Source organism: Lampetra planeri, chromosome 33 (assembly GCF_965212315.1).
Source record: "Lampetra planeri chromosome 33, kcLamPlan1.2.h2, whole genome shotgun sequence".
Taxonomy (NCBI): domain Eukaryota; kingdom Metazoa; phylum Chordata; class Hyperoartia; order Petromyzontiformes; family Petromyzontidae; genus Lampetra; species Lampetra planeri.
In genome coordinates this window covers 1,771,366-1,789,227 of record NC_136139.1, presented here as the reverse complement: position 1 = coordinate 1,789,227, position 17,862 = coordinate 1,771,366, and the positions used below count along the sequence as shown (strand labels likewise).

Sequence of the window (17,862 nt, the reverse complement as noted above, 5' to 3'; positions counted from 1 at the left end):
TTGTTTTTAGATTCTATCACGCACTAACTTGCGCTCCATCTCCAGGAGTTGAAATCTTTACCACTTGAAGCCACATTTCTTTCAATTAATTTATTTTACTGAAGTGCAGGTAACATTTTCACGAAATAAATCATGAACACCAAAGTAGCATCCACAGCCACCACAATTCCCATTTGCTGATCTAATACTCATAATATAGCTGTTAGGAAAGGGGATTTATCTACGACAGTGCCGGATTATCCTAGTAGCAAAAGTAGCTTCATATTCTACGGGCCCCGCACTTTCAAGGGCCCCACGCTAAATGCTTTCAAGCTATCAATTCCGGTTCATTGATTCTGCACTTGCTCTATTACTATAGTCCTATACTGCCTTCAACTTTTACGAGCGACTGGGTGTTTAAGGTTAGCGATTTGTCGTATTATTTGACTGTATTATAAATGAAAAAATACAATTAGGGGCCGTCCATAAATGACGTCATGCACCTGGGGGGGGGGGGGGGGTCAGACATTTGTGACCATGTGTGACGAGGGGGGGGGTAAGAAATGTGACGTCACATCAAAATGCGCAACTTTAAATAAATATAGACAACACGTTCTACTTAATTGAATAGACTTTTAATAAATATTTTCTTCTACAACATCAGAGTGCAGCGCCACATTAAATACGCACTTCAATGACAATAGTTTAAAGCGATTTGAAGAATGTTTTTTTGGGGGGGGGGGGGGGGGCAGAGCTTTGTGACGTCATATTTGAGGGGGGGGGTCTGACTTTTTGTGACGACGTGTGACGAGGGGGGTGGTCAAAAATCGTCCAAAATCGCGTGACGTCATTTATGGACGGTCCCTTACTTTACTATGCAAGTAAAACAATTTAGATTTAAAGCTTTCGTGACTGCAGGGATTCATCTTCTTGGTTCTTTCGGTAAAGTCACGTAGAAGGGAAATAATAAAACAATAAAAATAAAACATAATAAAATACAATTCTCACGACGTTTCGGCCACAACGCAAGCAGCCGTCCTCAGGTGAAGAACAGGTCTGTCGGAAAGACAGCGTCTGAAGTTTCATTCGGCACTGATCTAAGATATTTAATACGTGACTCTGAGGGTCATAGTACTCTGTGCAGGAGTCATGTTGCATAGGGATCGAGCGCGTCTGTTTACATTTGCCTGTGTGGACAGGTAAACGCCGCACTCGTGCCCTGCCCGGAGAACACGTGAGTCGCCGTTTAAACCATTTTACTCGGGGAAATACCCACGGACGTCAAGTTCAAGTTCAAGTTCATTTATTAGGTATAGCCCTGTGAGCCATTCAGCTCTTGAATCGGGTGCAACCGCAACAAACAAAAAACAAAAACATGAACAAAAAAACATCTTAAAGTGAATATGTGACTAAGTGCAAACAGAAAATCCAAGAAAAGACAGCAAAATATTGCAGAAAAAACACCGTACACCAACGCTGTGTGCAAAAATCCCAGTGGGATGCAAGTCAAACAACAACAACAACAACCACAAGACAGCTTAAATTAAGGCCATCAGTCTAACTCTGTACTACAACAAACAAACATGGCTAAACCAATAAACTTTTCGAAATCACCAAAATAAAGCCATGAAAGCAATGAAAAAGCAATCATAGGAACTGTGACAGAATTTTCACAATAAATGGCATAAACAACATGTACTACCAAAACCCTGCAGCCATAGCTGGCTGCATGAGTCACTCCACCTTTAAGATCAGCACACTAAATCAAAACACAGGTCATACTTTGCAGCGATCATCCGGAGCGAAACATTTTATTTTAGGTCACTGAATAGCACTGGCAGCTAGGGGTGTACAACTCCTCTAGAGCAGTTTTGAGTGAAGATCTCATAGGTAGTGACTCAAGTTTCAATTTATTGGCAACAGCATTCCAGACCCTGGGGGCATCAATAGCAAAGGCCCTTCCTCCAGTATATGTACGGCAATAGGGAATATTAAGCTGGTAAATGAGTGTAGACCTTAGGTCAAATTTGTTCTTTGAAACAGAGATGAGATCCAGCAGGTAATCTGCAGATTCTTTTGCAAGTACATCATGAATAAATAAGATCTGGTGCACAAGCCGTCGAACATTCAGAGATGTTAAGTTTGACCCAATGTAGAGGTCACAGTGGTGAGTCCTATATGGGCAGTTCAATGCAAATCTTAAGGCCGAGTGATACATTGAGTCAAGCTTCTTCAGTACAGTACTTGGGGCTGATTTATAAACAATGTCACAGTAATCAAGTAGAGGCAGTATGGTAGCTTTAATCAATTCCAAACGGAACATAGGGGGGAAGCAGTGCTTGTGTCGATATAGAAAACCAATTTTAATTTTTGTCTTTTTCCCAATATAATCAATGTGATCTTCAAAATTCAGTTTTGAATCCAGGATGATCCCAAGATACTTATAGATCTTAACTTGCTCTATTTGATCATTATTTAAGGAATGTAATTTGGGGAAAATAACTTCCCGCTTTAGTCCTGGTGAGAAGCATAGCACCTTGGTTTTGGCAGGATTTAGGACTAGTTTAAGAGCAACTAGCTGATGTTGTAGTTTGTTGAAATCACTCTGGAGCTTAGCAATCACGTCATCCGGAGAGCGGCCAGCAGTAATTAGTACCGTGTCATCTGCAAAAAGATTTACCCTGGAATAATCCAGTTCAGTGCCCAAGTCATTTACATAAAGAGAGAACAAGAGGGGGCCGAGAATGGAACCCTGTGGAACCCCTTTTGTTATCTTAACACTGTTTGACCTCCAACCATCTGTGAATACAGTTTGGGTGCGAGAAAAGAGGTAATTTTTTAACCATTTTACTGTGTTTTCGGAAAAACCGAGGCAACTTATTTTACTAAGCAGGATGTTGTGGTCTACTGTATCAAAAGCTTTGGACAAGTCAAGAAAAAGACAGGCGCAGTACTGCTTATTATCAAGGCTACTGTAAATGTGATTCATAGAGTCTAATGCAGCAGATGTGGTGCTGTATTTTTTTCGGAACCCAGATTGTTTTAGATGTAATAGATTGTTGGCGGACAGGAAACTGATAATTTGGTAGTTCAATAATTTTTCAAAAATTTTCATCAACGGGGACAAAATTGAGATAGGTCGGTAGTTATTTGGATCATCTTTAGGGCCCCCTTTGTGAAGTGGACGAACATAGGAATGTTTCCATTCTAGAGGAACGTCGATACAGGATACAAACTGGCTCTTACACAGTACAGTACTGGACAATCAATCGGTGCTACGTGTACGCCGTCATCAAACGGCGGACACGTGGCAGAAATCTGATGCCCTATGAAGCTCTTTTTTTACAGATGTCCTGTCGGGACTGTAAGAAACGTTCTAATACATAAAAAACACAACATGCGATGATCAAGCACCATTGCACGAAACGTCGACTAGTGCAGTATGTGTATAATCTTTTGTTCTTTGAAAAATGATGTGCTATGAAGAAGGGTCATTGCCCGAAACGTCTTCTCGCAATGTGCTGGGGGGGGGGGGGTTCTCATTGCATTGGCTCTGTCCCCCTGAGTAAGATGGCGGCCGTCGTCCACACCTTTGTGACGTCACGCGCGGTCGGTCACGCCGGGCATGCGTCGATTCAGCCCACCAGCGAATCAGTGAAAGAGGAATCGATTCACGCGTGACCGATGTCAGAATGGGTGTTCAAAGAACACCAAGGTTACATTTGTTTAATACAATACCAATAATTATAAATACGAATCGAGTAAAATATCGCAAGATACTTTTGTTTGATATCTAGGCAATGGATTAGCCCCTGCGATTCCATCTGTTGGAACGGTTCTGCGTCCCGAATCGATTATAACAAATCAGTTCCGTTGAAGGTATCCTGTTTAATCATTGCAATATCTGTACGGTCCGTCCCGTGTGCTCTGTCGCCTAGGCTGAGAACAATCACCCCCCACAGTGTAAACTCCGCAAAGCAATGGTGCGATATTGGGAAAACAAAATCGATTTGTGCTGCTCCCGAGTCGACTTGCTTAATCGATAGAATCGAGAGCGCCGTGTGTGTGTGTGTGTGAGCCCATTCGTCCGTTGGCCGCTCGTCTCGATCGTCGATCAACTTTTTCTCGGGCAACTTCGTCAAACTGCAAGTCGGTAAATGACGACAGCTTTACAATCCCCGCAGCTACCTTGAATGAAACTTCATGTTCGTCTGTCGTTGGTTTGCTACGAATAGAGGTTCGTCGCCCGAAACGTCGCCTATTGCTATCACAACGAACGTTCTACTTTTAGAACGTGGATTTTTTGTTATTGATTCGTTGTATCGGCTCAGTGGAGCGGAGTGCCTGTAATGCGTAACCACAGCTGTCAACCCCGTACGGTTTACCCCGTAATCTTGTAGAGGGAAATTGAGTTTTCAGGTCCACACGGTGTACAAAAATGTTTGTTGTCTATTTGTGTTTCTCCTTAGTGATGGGACTTTGTAGAATGATCGCTGAGATTTCTACAGGCACGGGGTGACCAATGAGGTCTGAATTGGTCTGTAATAAGGCAGGGCACTGATAATGCTTTGACAGGTTTGCGTAACGGTGACGATAACAGCAGCAACAATTAATTGGCGAGCGGTGGATTTTAGCAAACAAAAACATGCTCTGGGAATAAAGAAGGGCTGTCTCTGGCGTAGACCAATCAGTTTCAAAGACAATGCATTTATTACCAAAGCACATTTTTTTTGTTTGCATGTTCACCACTGTGGTTAATGCAGACATAATTCCTTGCAAAATGTTTCTGTCTGGTGTTTTAACATCTTAACACCTATGAGACCTCCTTTGCCAGTAGCAAAATATAGTAATAGGTTTTTACCCTTTCATCTGGTACAAAAACTGACACCTTTATACAAGGGGTCATGTTTGCAATAACCACAACACAAGCAGTCAAAATGCAAACAAAAAGAAACAACTCTGATAATGATAATGATATGCACTGTCCTTGAAGTCGATTGGTCCACACCCGAGACAGCTTTTCTTAGAGCCTAGTCTCCATTGGTGTTACTAGACTAGGCTCTAAGAAAAGCTGTCACGGGTGTGGACCAATCAACTTCAAGGACAGTGCATATCATTATCAGAGTTGTTTCTTTTTGTTTGCATTTTGACTGCTTGTATTGTGCTTATTGCACACATGACCCCTTGTATAAAGGTGTCAGTTTTTGTACCAGATGAAAGGGTAAAAACCTATTACTATCTTAACACCTGTTTTATTGCCAGATGGGGTACAACCTTTTCCTAAAGCTTTGTCGCTCTTTAACCCCCAACATCAGACGATGTCCCCCGGGCGGGAGTCGCTCTTCTCGCTGGAGCTGCTGGTGGAGCTCATGGTGCTGGACGCGTCGCGGGCTCCATGCGTCTCTCCCGGCGTGGCGCTGCGACTCCTCGACTTCCCCACGCTCATGGTGTACGCGGCTGGCAAAGAGAACAGCAACAGCATCGCCATCACCGGCGGCAGCAAAGGCGGCAGCGGCAGCAACGTGAAGGAGTTCCACTTTGCCAGGGGCAAGTCCTGCCTCTTCAAGATGTGCCCGCACTCTCTGCGTGCCCACTTGTCCACAGCGCCCCTGTACGCCATGGTGGTTGACGTGTGCGGCGGTGGTGGTGGTCCGGCCACGCCGGCCCCACCCGGGCGGGCACCTGGGAGGCGGCCGGACCTGGGGACGGGAGGAGCGCGCGCCGAGGCTGCGGATGAGAGGCCGCTCGCCCCGTTGCCCCGCCTGGTGGCCACCGCGTCGGTGTCCCTGGCTGGTGTCGTGGACCAAGCAAACGGTGGCGGTGGCAAGAGGGGAGTGTACGACCTCCGAGACCTCATGGGCAGTGACGTCGGCTGCCTGCATTTGGCTTTCAGGCTGCTGGACCTGGGGCGCTCGAGCCTGCTGCCACACCTGGGACAACACCTGGAGCCACGCCTGGGACCACACGTGGCCCTCTCAGAGACCACCTCGTGGGTGGTGAATGGGGGTCCGGCCACTGGGAGTTGGAGCGCCACTGGCCTGGTCTCCACCGAGGACGGGGCAGGGGTGGCCAGCAAGCCGGTGGCGATTCCTCGGGGACGAGGACACGTGAAGGTGACCCCTGCAGAAGATAACGACGCGGCTGTGATAATGAAGAGGGCATCTGCTGGTGCCGAGGGAGATGGGGATGTTCACAACAGGGGCGACGTGGTTGCCGTTTCCACCGTGGATCCCACAGCCAAGTTCAAAGTGCGTGCTGGGTCGCAGGACCGGCGTAAACTGACCCAGCAGCAGAAAGCGAAGGCATCGGATGAAGAAGATGAAGCGTTGACTGAGAGCGGCCTTGTGGATAATGTGTTTTGCCCTCCTCCCCTTTTCTACAGTCATTCGACCGATGATTGTCAAGAAATCGATGGCGGTAATGTGGAACAAGCATATTTGGAGGAGCTGCCACAGGCAGCTGTGATTGATGAAGGTGATGTTGAAGGCGTCTCTGTGGAGGTTGGGCCACCAACGGGACCAGTTGAGAAGCAGATTGATGAAGCTGCCTCTGTCCCCCAGAAACCGAACCCCTCCGCTAGGGCCAGAGTTCAGGTGTCCCAGAGAGAAAGCACCGGTGCAGTTGGCAGTGCTCTAAGTCAGTTGCCTCTGTTGAGTGCTCTGCTGACTGAACTGGCCTTGTTAAACGGCCAAGGTGCACAGCTGGGCAACCTTACAAATGTACAGCAGGGATTTCAGAGGCTTGGTCAGCAGAGGGACACTGGACTCGTGCACACAGAGCGCCAGAGAGCGCGCCAACATTCCCCAGTCGCGGCCAACAACAGGCAATTGTCGACAGAGGGTCGACGGTCCATTACACCCACGCGGCAAAGGAGACCGAAATCTGTTTCTCCAAAGCCGAAAGCCAGTGCCAAAGTAAAAACGCAACGTGGCATTAAGGAGCGGGAAAGGTGCAACCAGCCACCTGAGGTGAAGAAAAAGAAGCTCATGTTCGGGATTACGAACACCCTCCGACTGCGTTTGCAGAAAACCAACCCTGACCTCCTTTTGAAGCAGGAGAGAATGGAGGCGCAACGAAAGCGAGAGATGGAACGCCTCAAGCCAAAAGCTGGGAAGTTCGGAATATCTGCCCCAAAGGGACGGTCTGGAAAGAAATCAAAGCAACCCCATCGCCAAAACACACCCATCGATGAGTACGTAGAAACATTAATAGAAAGCAGCCTGGATGTGGATTCCCCTCGTTCAGAAAAAGAAGTTCAAAAACTTTATACGCCAATGCCCGTCGCCCGAGCACGTCTGGAGAAGATAGCCGAAGTGGACAGCAGTTCAGGCCACACGTGGAGCCACCATGAGCTACCGCCACCATTAGATTCTTCATTAAAGGACTTGGAAGAGCCTATCTTTGATGCCCAGCCTTTGTCAATCAGAGACCTTGAGGTGAAGGCATCAGGTGGTGCATTGTCCGTGCGACTACCTAGGGCACCATCACATCACTCACAGCCCAGTTGGAATAGTGATGATGATGATGAATTTGAACATGGTTATGAGTTTGAGGTTGATATTCCCCCTGCAGTTGTAGGGAGGATGACGCCAGAGGAGCAGTCTTCTAACCGAGAGTGGGGTGATCGGGAGAGAGAGAGTCCCGTAAAGTACAGTGACGACTACGCCAGCAGCCACGACCCCCATTACTCCGAAGACTTTGCTTCAAGTCCAGAACCCACCAGCCGACAATCGAGTGCATTTAAGAGCAGCCCAGAGCCACGTGCACTTTCCCGCGCACCAGAATCCGACGCAGACTCCACTTCGACAGAGTCCGATCACAATGTTGTTCCAAAGAAGTCAAAAAATGTATTGCGAGAGACATTCGTCGTGAAGAAATTCCAAGAGGTTTTGGAAAGTTTAGAGGACAAACAACCTGTTGAGGAAAAGGGGAGAGGCAGATCAGTAGTTCGTGAGGATTCGTCCGATTCGGATCGGTCTGGCCTGTCGGATCGCTCCACTGGCCGATGGAAAGGAAGCCAAATGAATCACAAGTTTATAGGCACAGTGCCATCAGTGAAACCCGCTGTCAGCCCCAGGGTGGCCTTGCTTCGGAAGATATCGACACTGGAGAGCTCTTCTCTAGAAGGGAGTCAATCACTCCACACTTCTCAGGTAGTTGCTAGGGTTGGTGGATCACGTTGATTTTTTTTACTCGCTGGGCTGTGATACTGGCAAAAAGGGTCCCATCGATTGTGACTGGTCATTTACAATGTATGCCAATTCTATTCGTGTATAAGCTGTCACGAGAGAGTATCTTGTTGAAAGAGGCCTACTTGCCTACACATTTTCAAATGTCTACAAATAGACCAAGATAATGGCATAACGTATTGATTGCACATTTTCTCTGCTTTGCAAAAAGTACCATTTCATATATTACATACTAACTTGAAATACATATTGGCCACACAGCATGGGAAAAAAAACAATATCGTGCGTACATGTTCATGCAGAGCAGCTTTTTCTTTCTGAGCTGCATTTAAAATGTCACTCGCACAGACGGCCTCAAAGTGCTGATGTCTTTCTGTCTGTATTCAGGTGAGCTCGTACGTTCCCTCCAACCTGTCGGACCTGGAGATGTCGAACCCAAGTGCACTGCAAGAGGGAGGGCGATTGAGCAGCCTCGACACTCTGGATGAGAACCTCCCGAAGGCAATCTCTGAGCTCAAGTTGGCTGCCAAGCTTCCTGGGTACACCATGTGAAAAGAAGGGCCTGCATTTCATTCAGAGGGGCTCACGACCCCCGTAAGGACTAAGCTACTATTCTGGTGTTTATATTGTCCCATCGAACGTCAACTGTGGACTCTGTGTATGCTACCACTACACTAATCATTTGTCTTTGTATGGGAGGACAGTGCCAGAGATGAGTACAATGCGTTGATAAGAGGGCGTCTTGTCAAATTGTTTTCAACACATTTAAAATATGATTTTGATTATCCGCTACATTACATTAACAGGATTCAATTATCGTAGCATTCAAATATGGTCATCTTTTGTCTGTGAATGTGCCACTTATTTAGACAGCTCATCCGCTGCGATTTGAATTAACTGTGGATCGGCTGGATCAAGTGTACAACCAGAGTTGCAGACAAAAGTGATGCGGATAAATGTACCGTAGTTTTGGATTGAGAAAAATAGCCTTTTATATGATGGCAACAAGATAATTGATGTTTGTGTGCGCGTGGTGTTTGTATTAATTCATCTTAGTTGATTTTTATATTTACCATCCATCAACACTAATTTATTAAAATGTATTCTAAGAACAATTCCTTGCGTGAGATATAATGTATTTTCATATGTTAATAAAAGGCAGCTTGTTGGACCTTATAATCTATTAGTTATTCACATCTACATCTTTTTTAATGTTTCACTTTTCTAATAGGAAGAAATACCCTTTAGATTTTTTTCTTCCAGTTTTGAAGTTTTGTCTAAATTAAGCTACCTATGAAGTGCAGTGGTGGTGCAGTGGTTAGCCCACTGCACTATGAATCTGGTGACCTGAGTTTGATCTTAGGGCCACAACTTCAGTTGAACTATGGGGTGGCCACCGTAGTGTAAAGTGGCTCAGTGGTTACAGCAACTTGACTCAATTTGGAAGGTTGCTCGTTCAAATTCCGGTCATAGGTTGGCTTGGCCCATCATACTCTGGGGTTGATAAAGTAAGTACTGCTCGAGGGGAAGTCAACAGTGATCGTCACATTGATAGAATGGAACATGGACTCTCTCTTACAGGATTAAGGCCATGATACATTAGGGCAATTTCGGGCAATCTTTGCTCGCAATTTTCCCCGGCATTACATTTGATAACACATCGGCATGTAGTTTTGTCTAGCCAAATAATGCATCGTGTAGTTTGATAACATTTTGTTGATGAACAATGGTTAAGATACAGACTTGACCGTTGAGATTCTATGTGATTGTGATTAGAAGTATTAATCCTAGTTGCCCACTAGAGGGAGCAGAGATCAGATGTGTCCAGGTTTTAGGCAACTGCAGTGTTTCTCAATACTCAGGTGTGATGCGATCCCATTGATCCTTTAACCAGGAGGACATTGACTCGAGATTTTCTTTGAAAGTGTGGACAATTTGCGTTTAAAACCGTTGTGAGATACAGCACCAATGTTTTGGGACAGTGTTCCATGCAAAATGATGTTGCGTGCATAATATTTGGATTTTCTAACCAAATACCTAATTTTCCTACAACATTAACATGTTCCTGTAGCGTTAAACATGGGGGGGAGATAGAGGCAATGGGCCAGGCAGAAATGAACATAGCAAGACTCGCACCAAAAAGCAAAGAAACGGAAGAGTGGTGAGGCCCTGGGTTTGAATCAGAATCTTTTTTACAAAAGTCCAGTAGGGGCGGGTCAGAAGGTAATAACAAACAATATGAAAGCACGCTAGGAGTGCAAAGTATAGGAAACGTAAGCAAATCACTAAAGGGGCCGTCCATAAATGACGTCACGCGATTTTGGACGATTTTTGACCCCCCCCCCGTCACACGGCGTTACAAAAAGTCAGACCCCCCCTAAAATATGACGTCACAAAGCTCTGCCCCCACCCCCCCCAAAAAATGAAACATGCTTCAAATCGCTTTCAACTATTGTCATTGTAGTGCGTATTTAATGTGGCGCTGCACTCTGACGTAGGAGAAAACATTTATTAAAAAGTCTTTAATTAAGTAAAACGTGTTCTCTATATTTATTTAAAGTTGAGCATTTTGATGTGACGTCCCATTTCTCACCCCCCCCCCTCTCGTCACAAATGTTTGACCCCGCCCCCCTAGATGCGTGACGTCATTTATGGACGGCCCCTAAATCGGCACCGACTAAGGCCGTCAACCGCGGCACGCGCGGAGGTTATAAACCTCTCACCTGGCACCGCGGGGCCGCTCGCTATACGTGAACCATTAGCTAGCGAATCTCAACGTCAAGAGATTCGATTCGCCAACTCGGCTCTACGTTCGCTGTCGACGTCCGTCGTGCTCGAGTGTGTTTTTATTATTTCTACATTAAGTCGCACGCTTCGATATCGCCGCAAATTAAAAGTCCGCTGAAGACGTTGGTGAATGTGGGGGGCATGACGGCGCCTCCACACAGACACGTGTTCCTGTCCGGGAACCCGGGTATTTAATTACCGCAGCTGATGTTGTACATTGCACACTTGCACAGGGCACTGAAATCCGTGGTTTCATTGCCTCCCGTGTCTTTAGGTTTCCTCTCTCATCACGCTGCATTTGCCTCTCCCCCGCGTCTCTTGTCTCTCTCTCTCCCCTCCCTCTCTGTTGTCGTAACTTCCTCAACTCGGTGGAACGTCAAGGGTGGTGAGTTTGTTAATTAAGGATAAAATACGTGCTACCAGAGAAGAAAGGGTGCCACGGTGGCGAGATGTTAACACCTCGCCTGGCATACAGGAGGTCGTTGTTTCGACCCCGACGCCTGTTGTATATTTGGAGTTTGCGTGTCTCTTCTCTTGCCCTGGTCGCGTGGATTTTTATATTTACAGGTGTCAAATATACAGGTGTCGACCTCGACATCTGTATATTTGGAGTTTGCGTGTCTCTTCTCCTGGTCGCGTGAATTTTTATCCGGGACCTCCGGAATTTCCTTCCACATTTAGAATCAATATGCGTTGAGGCTATTTGACTGCTTTACATTTATACATAAACCACTTCGTAGAGCTAGCATTTGTGGCCAGGTCGCTTCTGATAAAAGTTATATAGCTGTGGGTCTTGGTAAAATTACATTTTAGTTTTTATTTTAGTTTGAATGTGGAATTTCCCTCGCTTTGTCTCGGGAATTTGGCAGTACAGGGTGCTTCAAAAATATGTTAACACGTCTGAGAATTTGCAACAATACCACAACAAATGTGCTTCCAGGCTCTGGAGACCACCTGGAGAAGATTCCAGGCATGTGTGCACAATGATGGCGAACAAGACTCTTTGAAGCTATTAACATACTTTTTATATCATGTTACAGTGTATTATCCGTTCTTTTTCCATTAAAAACGATAGTGCCATGTAAGTGTTATCATTTTTTGAAGCACCCTGTAGTTGGAGTAAGGAGCCTTTGACACCCCAGACCGTGAAGACATAAACTATAATCAGCTTGTTTAATGTGCTTGTGTTCTAGATTTGAAGCTTTCGTGAGTGTAAGGATTCATACTCTTAGGTTTTTTCGGTAAAGTAACGTAGGTAAAATAAAAAAATACTCACTTCAGCAATTGTTTCTTGCTGTGGTTGTCCCTCCTGATAACGGACGCTTGTGTTGTGCCCGAAACGTCGTGATTTATTATTAAATTTCTATTATTTTATTGTTATTTATTATTTATTTTTACCTACGTGACTTTACCGAAAAAACCGAAGAGTATGTGCTTGTGTTGTTTATCTGAGACAGGCGTTGGGAAGACGACCCTGGTGCGGAAAGCCTGCGAGGCCCTGCGTGTGGCCGGCCTGGGAGTGTGGGGCTTCTACACCGAGGAGGTGCGGCAGGGCGGCCGGAGGATTGGTTTCGACATCGTGTCTCTGGCAGGAGAGCGCGGCACCCTGGCTCGGCTCGGGTGAGCGAGGGGAGGGCATCTACCAGAGTCCACGACGTGTGGGGACATCCTTGCTACGCCCTGTGGGCATCTGTGAAATAGAGCTTCTTAGCTCATCCGATTTCTCCAGGATAAATATTCCGATTCTGGGTGTTTGAGAAAAGCACACCAGAGGTCAGTAGTGTAGTGTGGTCGATATAGATCCTGGTGCAAGGAATTAAATTGTCACTATAATTTCTACACGCTTCGTGGTAATTAAACCACCTGCAGATATCCAAGCTATGCCACTGAGGTAAGGTGTTCCCTTTGCTATGCACAGGGCCTAGGCGCCTTAATGTTTAATTTTTGAATGACAGTTTCAATGCTTCATCATTGATCTCCATACAAACTGAATAACAGTCATCTTTGTGATATTAAGTGGAATGTTTGCTTGAGATGAATATTCGGCGTTTTAGATTTGGCGTGGTTTCTTTCACGCAGCTGTGATGGCGGTGGTGTCCCATCTTCGCATCGGGAGTATCGGGTTGGACAGTACGCCGTGGACCTGGCCTCGTTTGAACAGATTGCTCTCCCACTGCTGAGAAACGTGTGTTGAGACAGGGAGACCTCGAACCATAACTTACACCACACCTACCGTGCCACGTCAATTTAAAAACTGAATTTCATATATATTGCACGTATTGGTTTAATCGGAAATCTAACTGAATTTCATAATTGATGCCAAAGCTTTAGATAATCGATTCCGTAAACGATTATTGAAAATTTTACAATTGACAGCGTGATATGCAACTGACTGGTGATGTTTTGTCTCTCAGCCATCGGACCCAAGTGCTGGTGGTGCCCGAGTGCTGGTGCTGGATGAGATAGGAAAGATGGAGCTGTTCAGCCAGAGCTTTGTGCAGTGTGTGCGACGGGCTCTGGAGATTTCCACCACAAATGTGCTGGGCACAATACCCGTGCCAAAAGGCAAGCCTCTGGCGCTTGTTGAGGAGGTCAGAGGCCGTGGGGACATCAAACTGTTCATGGTACGTTGAGGTCACCATTATATTCAAAGAAATATCCCGTATTTTTAAAAAATATAAATATTCGTGTTGTGGTTAGACATGTACGTTGCAGGTGTACGAGTTGTGGTGTGATGTTAGCACTACATAATCATTTGTTCGTTTGTACATATTTCATTTTGACCAGGTCACGAAGGAGAACAGGGATTCTCTTTTGCCAGCCATCGTGCAAGCAGTTCAAGAATGCAAGTGATTGAAAGGCAGAGGACAAATGGCAGTGAATCTCTGCATAAATATAGGTTGACCACAAATTGGACTGGTCACATCAAAACTCCTTCTGCATCTTCCTTCAACCTCGATGTTACATGTTGTGTTGCCTCTGATGTATGTAAACAGCAAGTGGCACTGTGGTTAAGTGTTCAATCCTTAAGTTGAAAGGTTGGAATTTTTAATCCAAATTTGGGGTTAACTCTCACCCCATTATCCTTCCATGTTTGATACAATGAACACCGTTGTGGAAATGCAAGTGATTATCCCATGAAGAGAATAGTCCATCATGGGAATTTGGATTTTCCACCACTGGTTTAACCACCTATATAGACACATTGTGCATTGGCAAAAACACAAAATGTTTTGTGCTGCTAATATGCTGTAACTTATATTTGGCTATCCATTACAGATGCTTTCTAAAAATATAAGAAAGTCAAAACATAACACTTAAAAGTATTTGATGCAAAGCCTTTATTTACATAAGTGTCGGCATATGAATGAGCTTGAGCCAATTAAGGGCTAACATTTTACTTCAGGCTAGATAAATAATGCAGGCTGAAGTTTATAATTTGTACAGTGTACCTTATAAATATATTTCTGTGCTCAGGTTTGTTTTCTTTACATGAGTGTTGAAAGTGTTGCAGTTGTAAATAAAATAAATGTGTTCACTTTTGTCATGTTTTATTACATATGGAGGATATAAGATTCAGTCATTAATATTGAAACTATATACACACACTTGAGAAAATATAATGTCCAATTCAATGATGAGCGTATTAATCATCAATAGACTAAGCAGTACACTCATCAAAAAGTACCCATATGATTTATGTACATTAAACATCTTAGAAATATGCATTCTATTTTTTTGCAGGAAAAATTGTTACAATGTTTAACATGTACTTAATAGAAGGCATTACACTTTCAGAATCTACAGTTAATGATAATTTATCGGTCAAACACAATATTGTAACAGCTATGACAAGGCTAATAAAGCTGTTCTAAAAACCAAATTAACATGATTGTGCAAGGCTGGTGACGGATTGCTGGATAAAAAAACACTGGGACAATCTTGAGTGGGTTTGGGAATTCGGTGGGGATGGTCTGCAACCTTTTATACATCTTTAAATAAATAGAAATGAAAGTTACTATCTTCTGTATACGTTGGCAAGGTTTGGTATTCGAAAAACATGACTGCACGAAATGCAATTTTTACTCGCGGCTCGTAACTGTAAAGCAATTATGACGAGTAATTTGGCAGTAGACTGGCAACGATTGAGAGTTGAGTCTTCTCCATGTAGAATTATTCTGCAGAAAAGTCTGTCTGTTCCACAAACAAAACAAGCATGGTTGCAGACATACAGCATATGATTTCAAAAGCACAAAATATGTACATGTTTAAAAATGTATATTTAAATAACCCACCAAGTACTTCTTTAGCTCGTCAGCCAATGGTTTGTCCATCAGAATTCTGAAAGAAAAATACACGAGATTAACATTTTAAAGAAATAATACATTAAATAGAATCCAAAATTTTTTTTTTTTCTTCAACTCTTCTGTGTTCCCCAAATATAAGTTGTCAGTGATTCTGTACAGGTATGTTTGGATAATCCTTTATTCAAGAAAGCCTAAAATGTGTCTTACGACATTGAAGAGGGTTTCTTGAACATTTAACAAATTCGTGGAAACTGCGGTGCCGAGAGAAAACTAAAACATGAAACAATACAGTACTAAAAATCTGCCGATTGTAAAATAAAAATTCGACAAGGCAATCGTGTTATTGCTAGATTAGCTTCCCAACATAAAAGCAAGTAAAAATGACTCGGACGGATGTACTAACTTATGTCATGCCAAACTATAGTACCGTACATCTATACGTATCCAGTACTGTATCCATATCTCTCGGTATACAGTATACTTTGTGAACTCGGCGTGCTAAACATGGACCTACTTGTGTAATGAAAACATCCTAGTGTGGAAAGTTTACATTCAAAACCAGAATGTATTTAGACTGCAGAAGGAATCCGATTAGCTATGAAGCTCTTTTTCAGTGTCCAGTATGGGCAGGGTCAACAAGTTACAACAGCCATGCAATTTACAACAGCAAGTGGCAACATACATGACAATCCATAAGAGGTGTTTTGGGTTAATGACAATCCCTCCGAGGCAATCGGCTTCTAGCACGACCCCTTACTCCGTCTTAACATCGATTACTTTAACATGTTTCCATCGCATGTCTTATCCATCCACTTACAAATAAGGTCGATGGGCCGCACAGAGAGGTGGCAAGTTTATGAACAAATCACTTGGAATTCGTCCCGACCTCGACAGATAAGCAGGGCCTCGACGATGCCTGGGATCGGCGACCATGCATGCATAACAGGTGTTACAGGCTGCGTGGTTCACTGGCAGAGGCCAGTGCAACACACTCCAGAGCTGTACGCTCTCGTCTATAGCCTCCACCAACCCTCACTGGCCCGCGTGAGGACAAATATACCCCCTCGACACCAGCTCGGTGTGAGAAGAGCCGCATCCAAACAGTGGATTGACGGACAGTGCTGTAACAAATGTAAACACACATCTCTTGAGGTGACATCTGTTCAAACCTCACTTCTCCAGGGCGTCGTTCACGATGGACACGTTCCTGGTGATGGCTCTCGTCACGACCGTGAGCTTCTCCAGGGACTGGGAGACCGAGGAGGACGTGGGGAAGAGATCGCTGGGCTCCCACGTCTCGCTGCCCTCCTCCTCCATGGGGGTCGCCATTGCCGCTTCCCGCCAAAATTCGTGAATCGATTCCTTGAAGAATCGTTACCGAGTGCAATCGAGTTCCCCGATTCGCTGAATGGAATCTAAAGCCAGGATTCAAACTGGTTCGGGAAAGAGCAGAGTTCGCTGCACAGCTGATTTAGGGGCCGTCCATAAATGACGTCACGCACCTAGGGGGGGGGGGGTCAGATATTTGTGACGATGTGTGACGAGGGGGGGGGGGGTGAGAAATGTGACGTCACATCAAAATGTGCAACTTTAAATAAATATAGAATTATTATAACAACACTAATTGTTCTATCAACACTCCTACAACATCAGAGTGCAGCGCCACATTTAATACGCACTACAATGACAATAGTTTAAAGCTATTTGAAGCATGTTTTATTTTCAAAATGGAAATATGGTTTTGGGGGGGGGGGGCAGAGCTTTGTGACGTCATATTTGAGGGGGGGGTCTGACTTTTTGTGACGCCGTGTGACGAGCGGGGGGGGGGGGTCAAATATCGTCCAAAATCGCGTGACGTCATTTATGGACGGCCCCTTAATACGAAATATAGGAGCACAAAAACTCAACGCATTCGTCAAGAACGCTGCCCTGAAACTAAAATAAATATATATCTGGAGACGTTTTGGCAAATAGCCATCCTTCATGGCAGAGATCATGAAGAAGGGGCATTGCCCGAAACGTTACCTCATCTCTGCTACACAGTGCACTTGTGATTTGTGCTTGTGCAGGATGCCAACAAATATCTACTTGTTGGCATCCACAAATGGTATCCACTCATAGGTGTGGGTTTTCTGCAGGTATCCCCAGCAAAAATCAACACTCTACGTTACATTAATTTTAAGCACATTATTACGTTAATCGTCAGATTATGCTGCATTTAATATACATGTACAGGATTACATTCCATTCCCACTTAAACACTGAGGAATCAGTGATTATACTCGTACACTTTTCAAAAGTAATCCTCACAACAATTTCCAGTGGATAGAGAATGACCAACAAGATTACGACTGTTAATTGCAGGGGTTTATTTCAGCCAGAGATACCCGGGGCTGAGTTCCAGAAAATATTCCCCTGTCCCCCCCCCCCTCACCTCCAGCCCCCCCCCCCACCTCCCAAACAACAGAAAATATTCCATAAAAAATTAGGCCCTGGTGTAGTATTTGTGTGCATGTGAAATAGAAGCTGTGTAAACCTACACTATGATTTCCTGTGTACAGCGTTTGAGCGTACGTGTTCAATACGTATGGTTAGGAGCT

General features: G+C 44.7%; 2 protein-coding genes and 1 long non-coding RNA gene across 4 annotated transcripts; 2 read left to right on the top strand and 1 right to left on the bottom strand.

Annotated features, from left to right (window-relative positions):
• The first annotated feature begins 3,718 nt into the window (after nucleotides 1-3,718).
• MAP10 (microtubule associated protein 10) lies at nucleotides 3,719-9,339 on the top strand. Of its 2 annotated transcripts, none has more exons than XM_078609952.1 (3): nucleotides 3,719-4,132; nucleotides 5,295-8,132; nucleotides 8,556-9,339. In XM_078609952.1, the coding sequence occupies exons 2-3, from the start codon at nucleotides 5,298-5,300 to the stop codon at nucleotides 8,718-8,720; spliced, it is 3,000 nt and encodes a 999-aa protein (XP_078466078.1). In that variant the 5' UTR covers nucleotides 3,719-4,132; nucleotides 5,295-5,297; the 3' UTR covers nucleotides 8,721-9,339. The 2 variants fall into 2 exon arrangements, with proteins under 2 accessions (XP_078466078.1, XP_078466079.1); XM_078609953.1 differs by lacking the exon at nucleotides 3,719-4,132 and adding an exon at nucleotides 4,133-4,216.
• Nucleotides 9,340-10,835: 1,496 nt separating this feature from the next.
• On the top strand, nucleotides 10,836-14,493 carry NTPCR (nucleoside-triphosphatase, cancer-related). The gene is made up of 5 exons (XM_078609951.1): nucleotides 10,836-11,142; nucleotides 12,413-12,575; nucleotides 13,035-13,140; nucleotides 13,370-13,579; nucleotides 13,743-14,493. The coding sequence occupies exons 1-5, from the start codon at nucleotides 11,097-11,099 to the stop codon at nucleotides 13,806-13,808; spliced, it is 591 nt and encodes a 196-aa protein (XP_078466077.1). The 5' UTR covers nucleotides 10,836-11,096; the 3' UTR covers nucleotides 13,809-14,493.
• Nucleotides 14,490-16,748, bottom strand: LOC144729591 (uncharacterized). The gene is made up of 3 exons (XR_013587730.1): nucleotides 16,437-16,748; nucleotides 15,251-15,296; nucleotides 14,490-15,149 (listed from the first exon to the last, which is right to left on the bottom strand). It is a non-coding gene; the product is annotated as an uncharacterized LOC144729591 (long non-coding RNA).
• Between the last annotated feature and the right edge of the window lie 1,114 nt (nucleotides 16,749-17,862).

What these genes read in the sequence shown, in the direction of transcription:
- MAP10 (XM_078609952.1), top strand. Translation starts at nt 5,298, where the DNA reads ATGTCCCCCGGGCGGGAGTCGCTCTTCTCGCTGGAGCTGCTGGTGGAG. An exon ending in AATCACTCCACACTTCTCAG is followed by an intron (nt 8,133 to 8,555) that starts GTAGTTGCTAGG and finishes GTCTGTATTCAG; the next exon opens with GTGAGCTCGTACGTTCCCTC.
- NTPCR (XM_078609951.1), top strand. Translation starts at nt 11,097, where the DNA reads ATGACGGCGCCTCCACACAGACACGTGTTCCTGTCCGGGAACCCGG. An exon ending in GTTCCTGTCCGGGAACCCGG is followed by an intron (nt 11,143 to 12,412) that starts GTATTTAATTAC and finishes TATCTGAGACAG; the next exon opens with GCGTTGGGAAGACGACCCTG. An exon ending in CTCTCCCACTGCTGAGAAAC is followed by an intron (nt 13,141 to 13,369) that starts GTGTGTTGAGAC and finishes TTTGTCTCTCAG; the next exon opens with CCATCGGACCCAAGTGCTGG.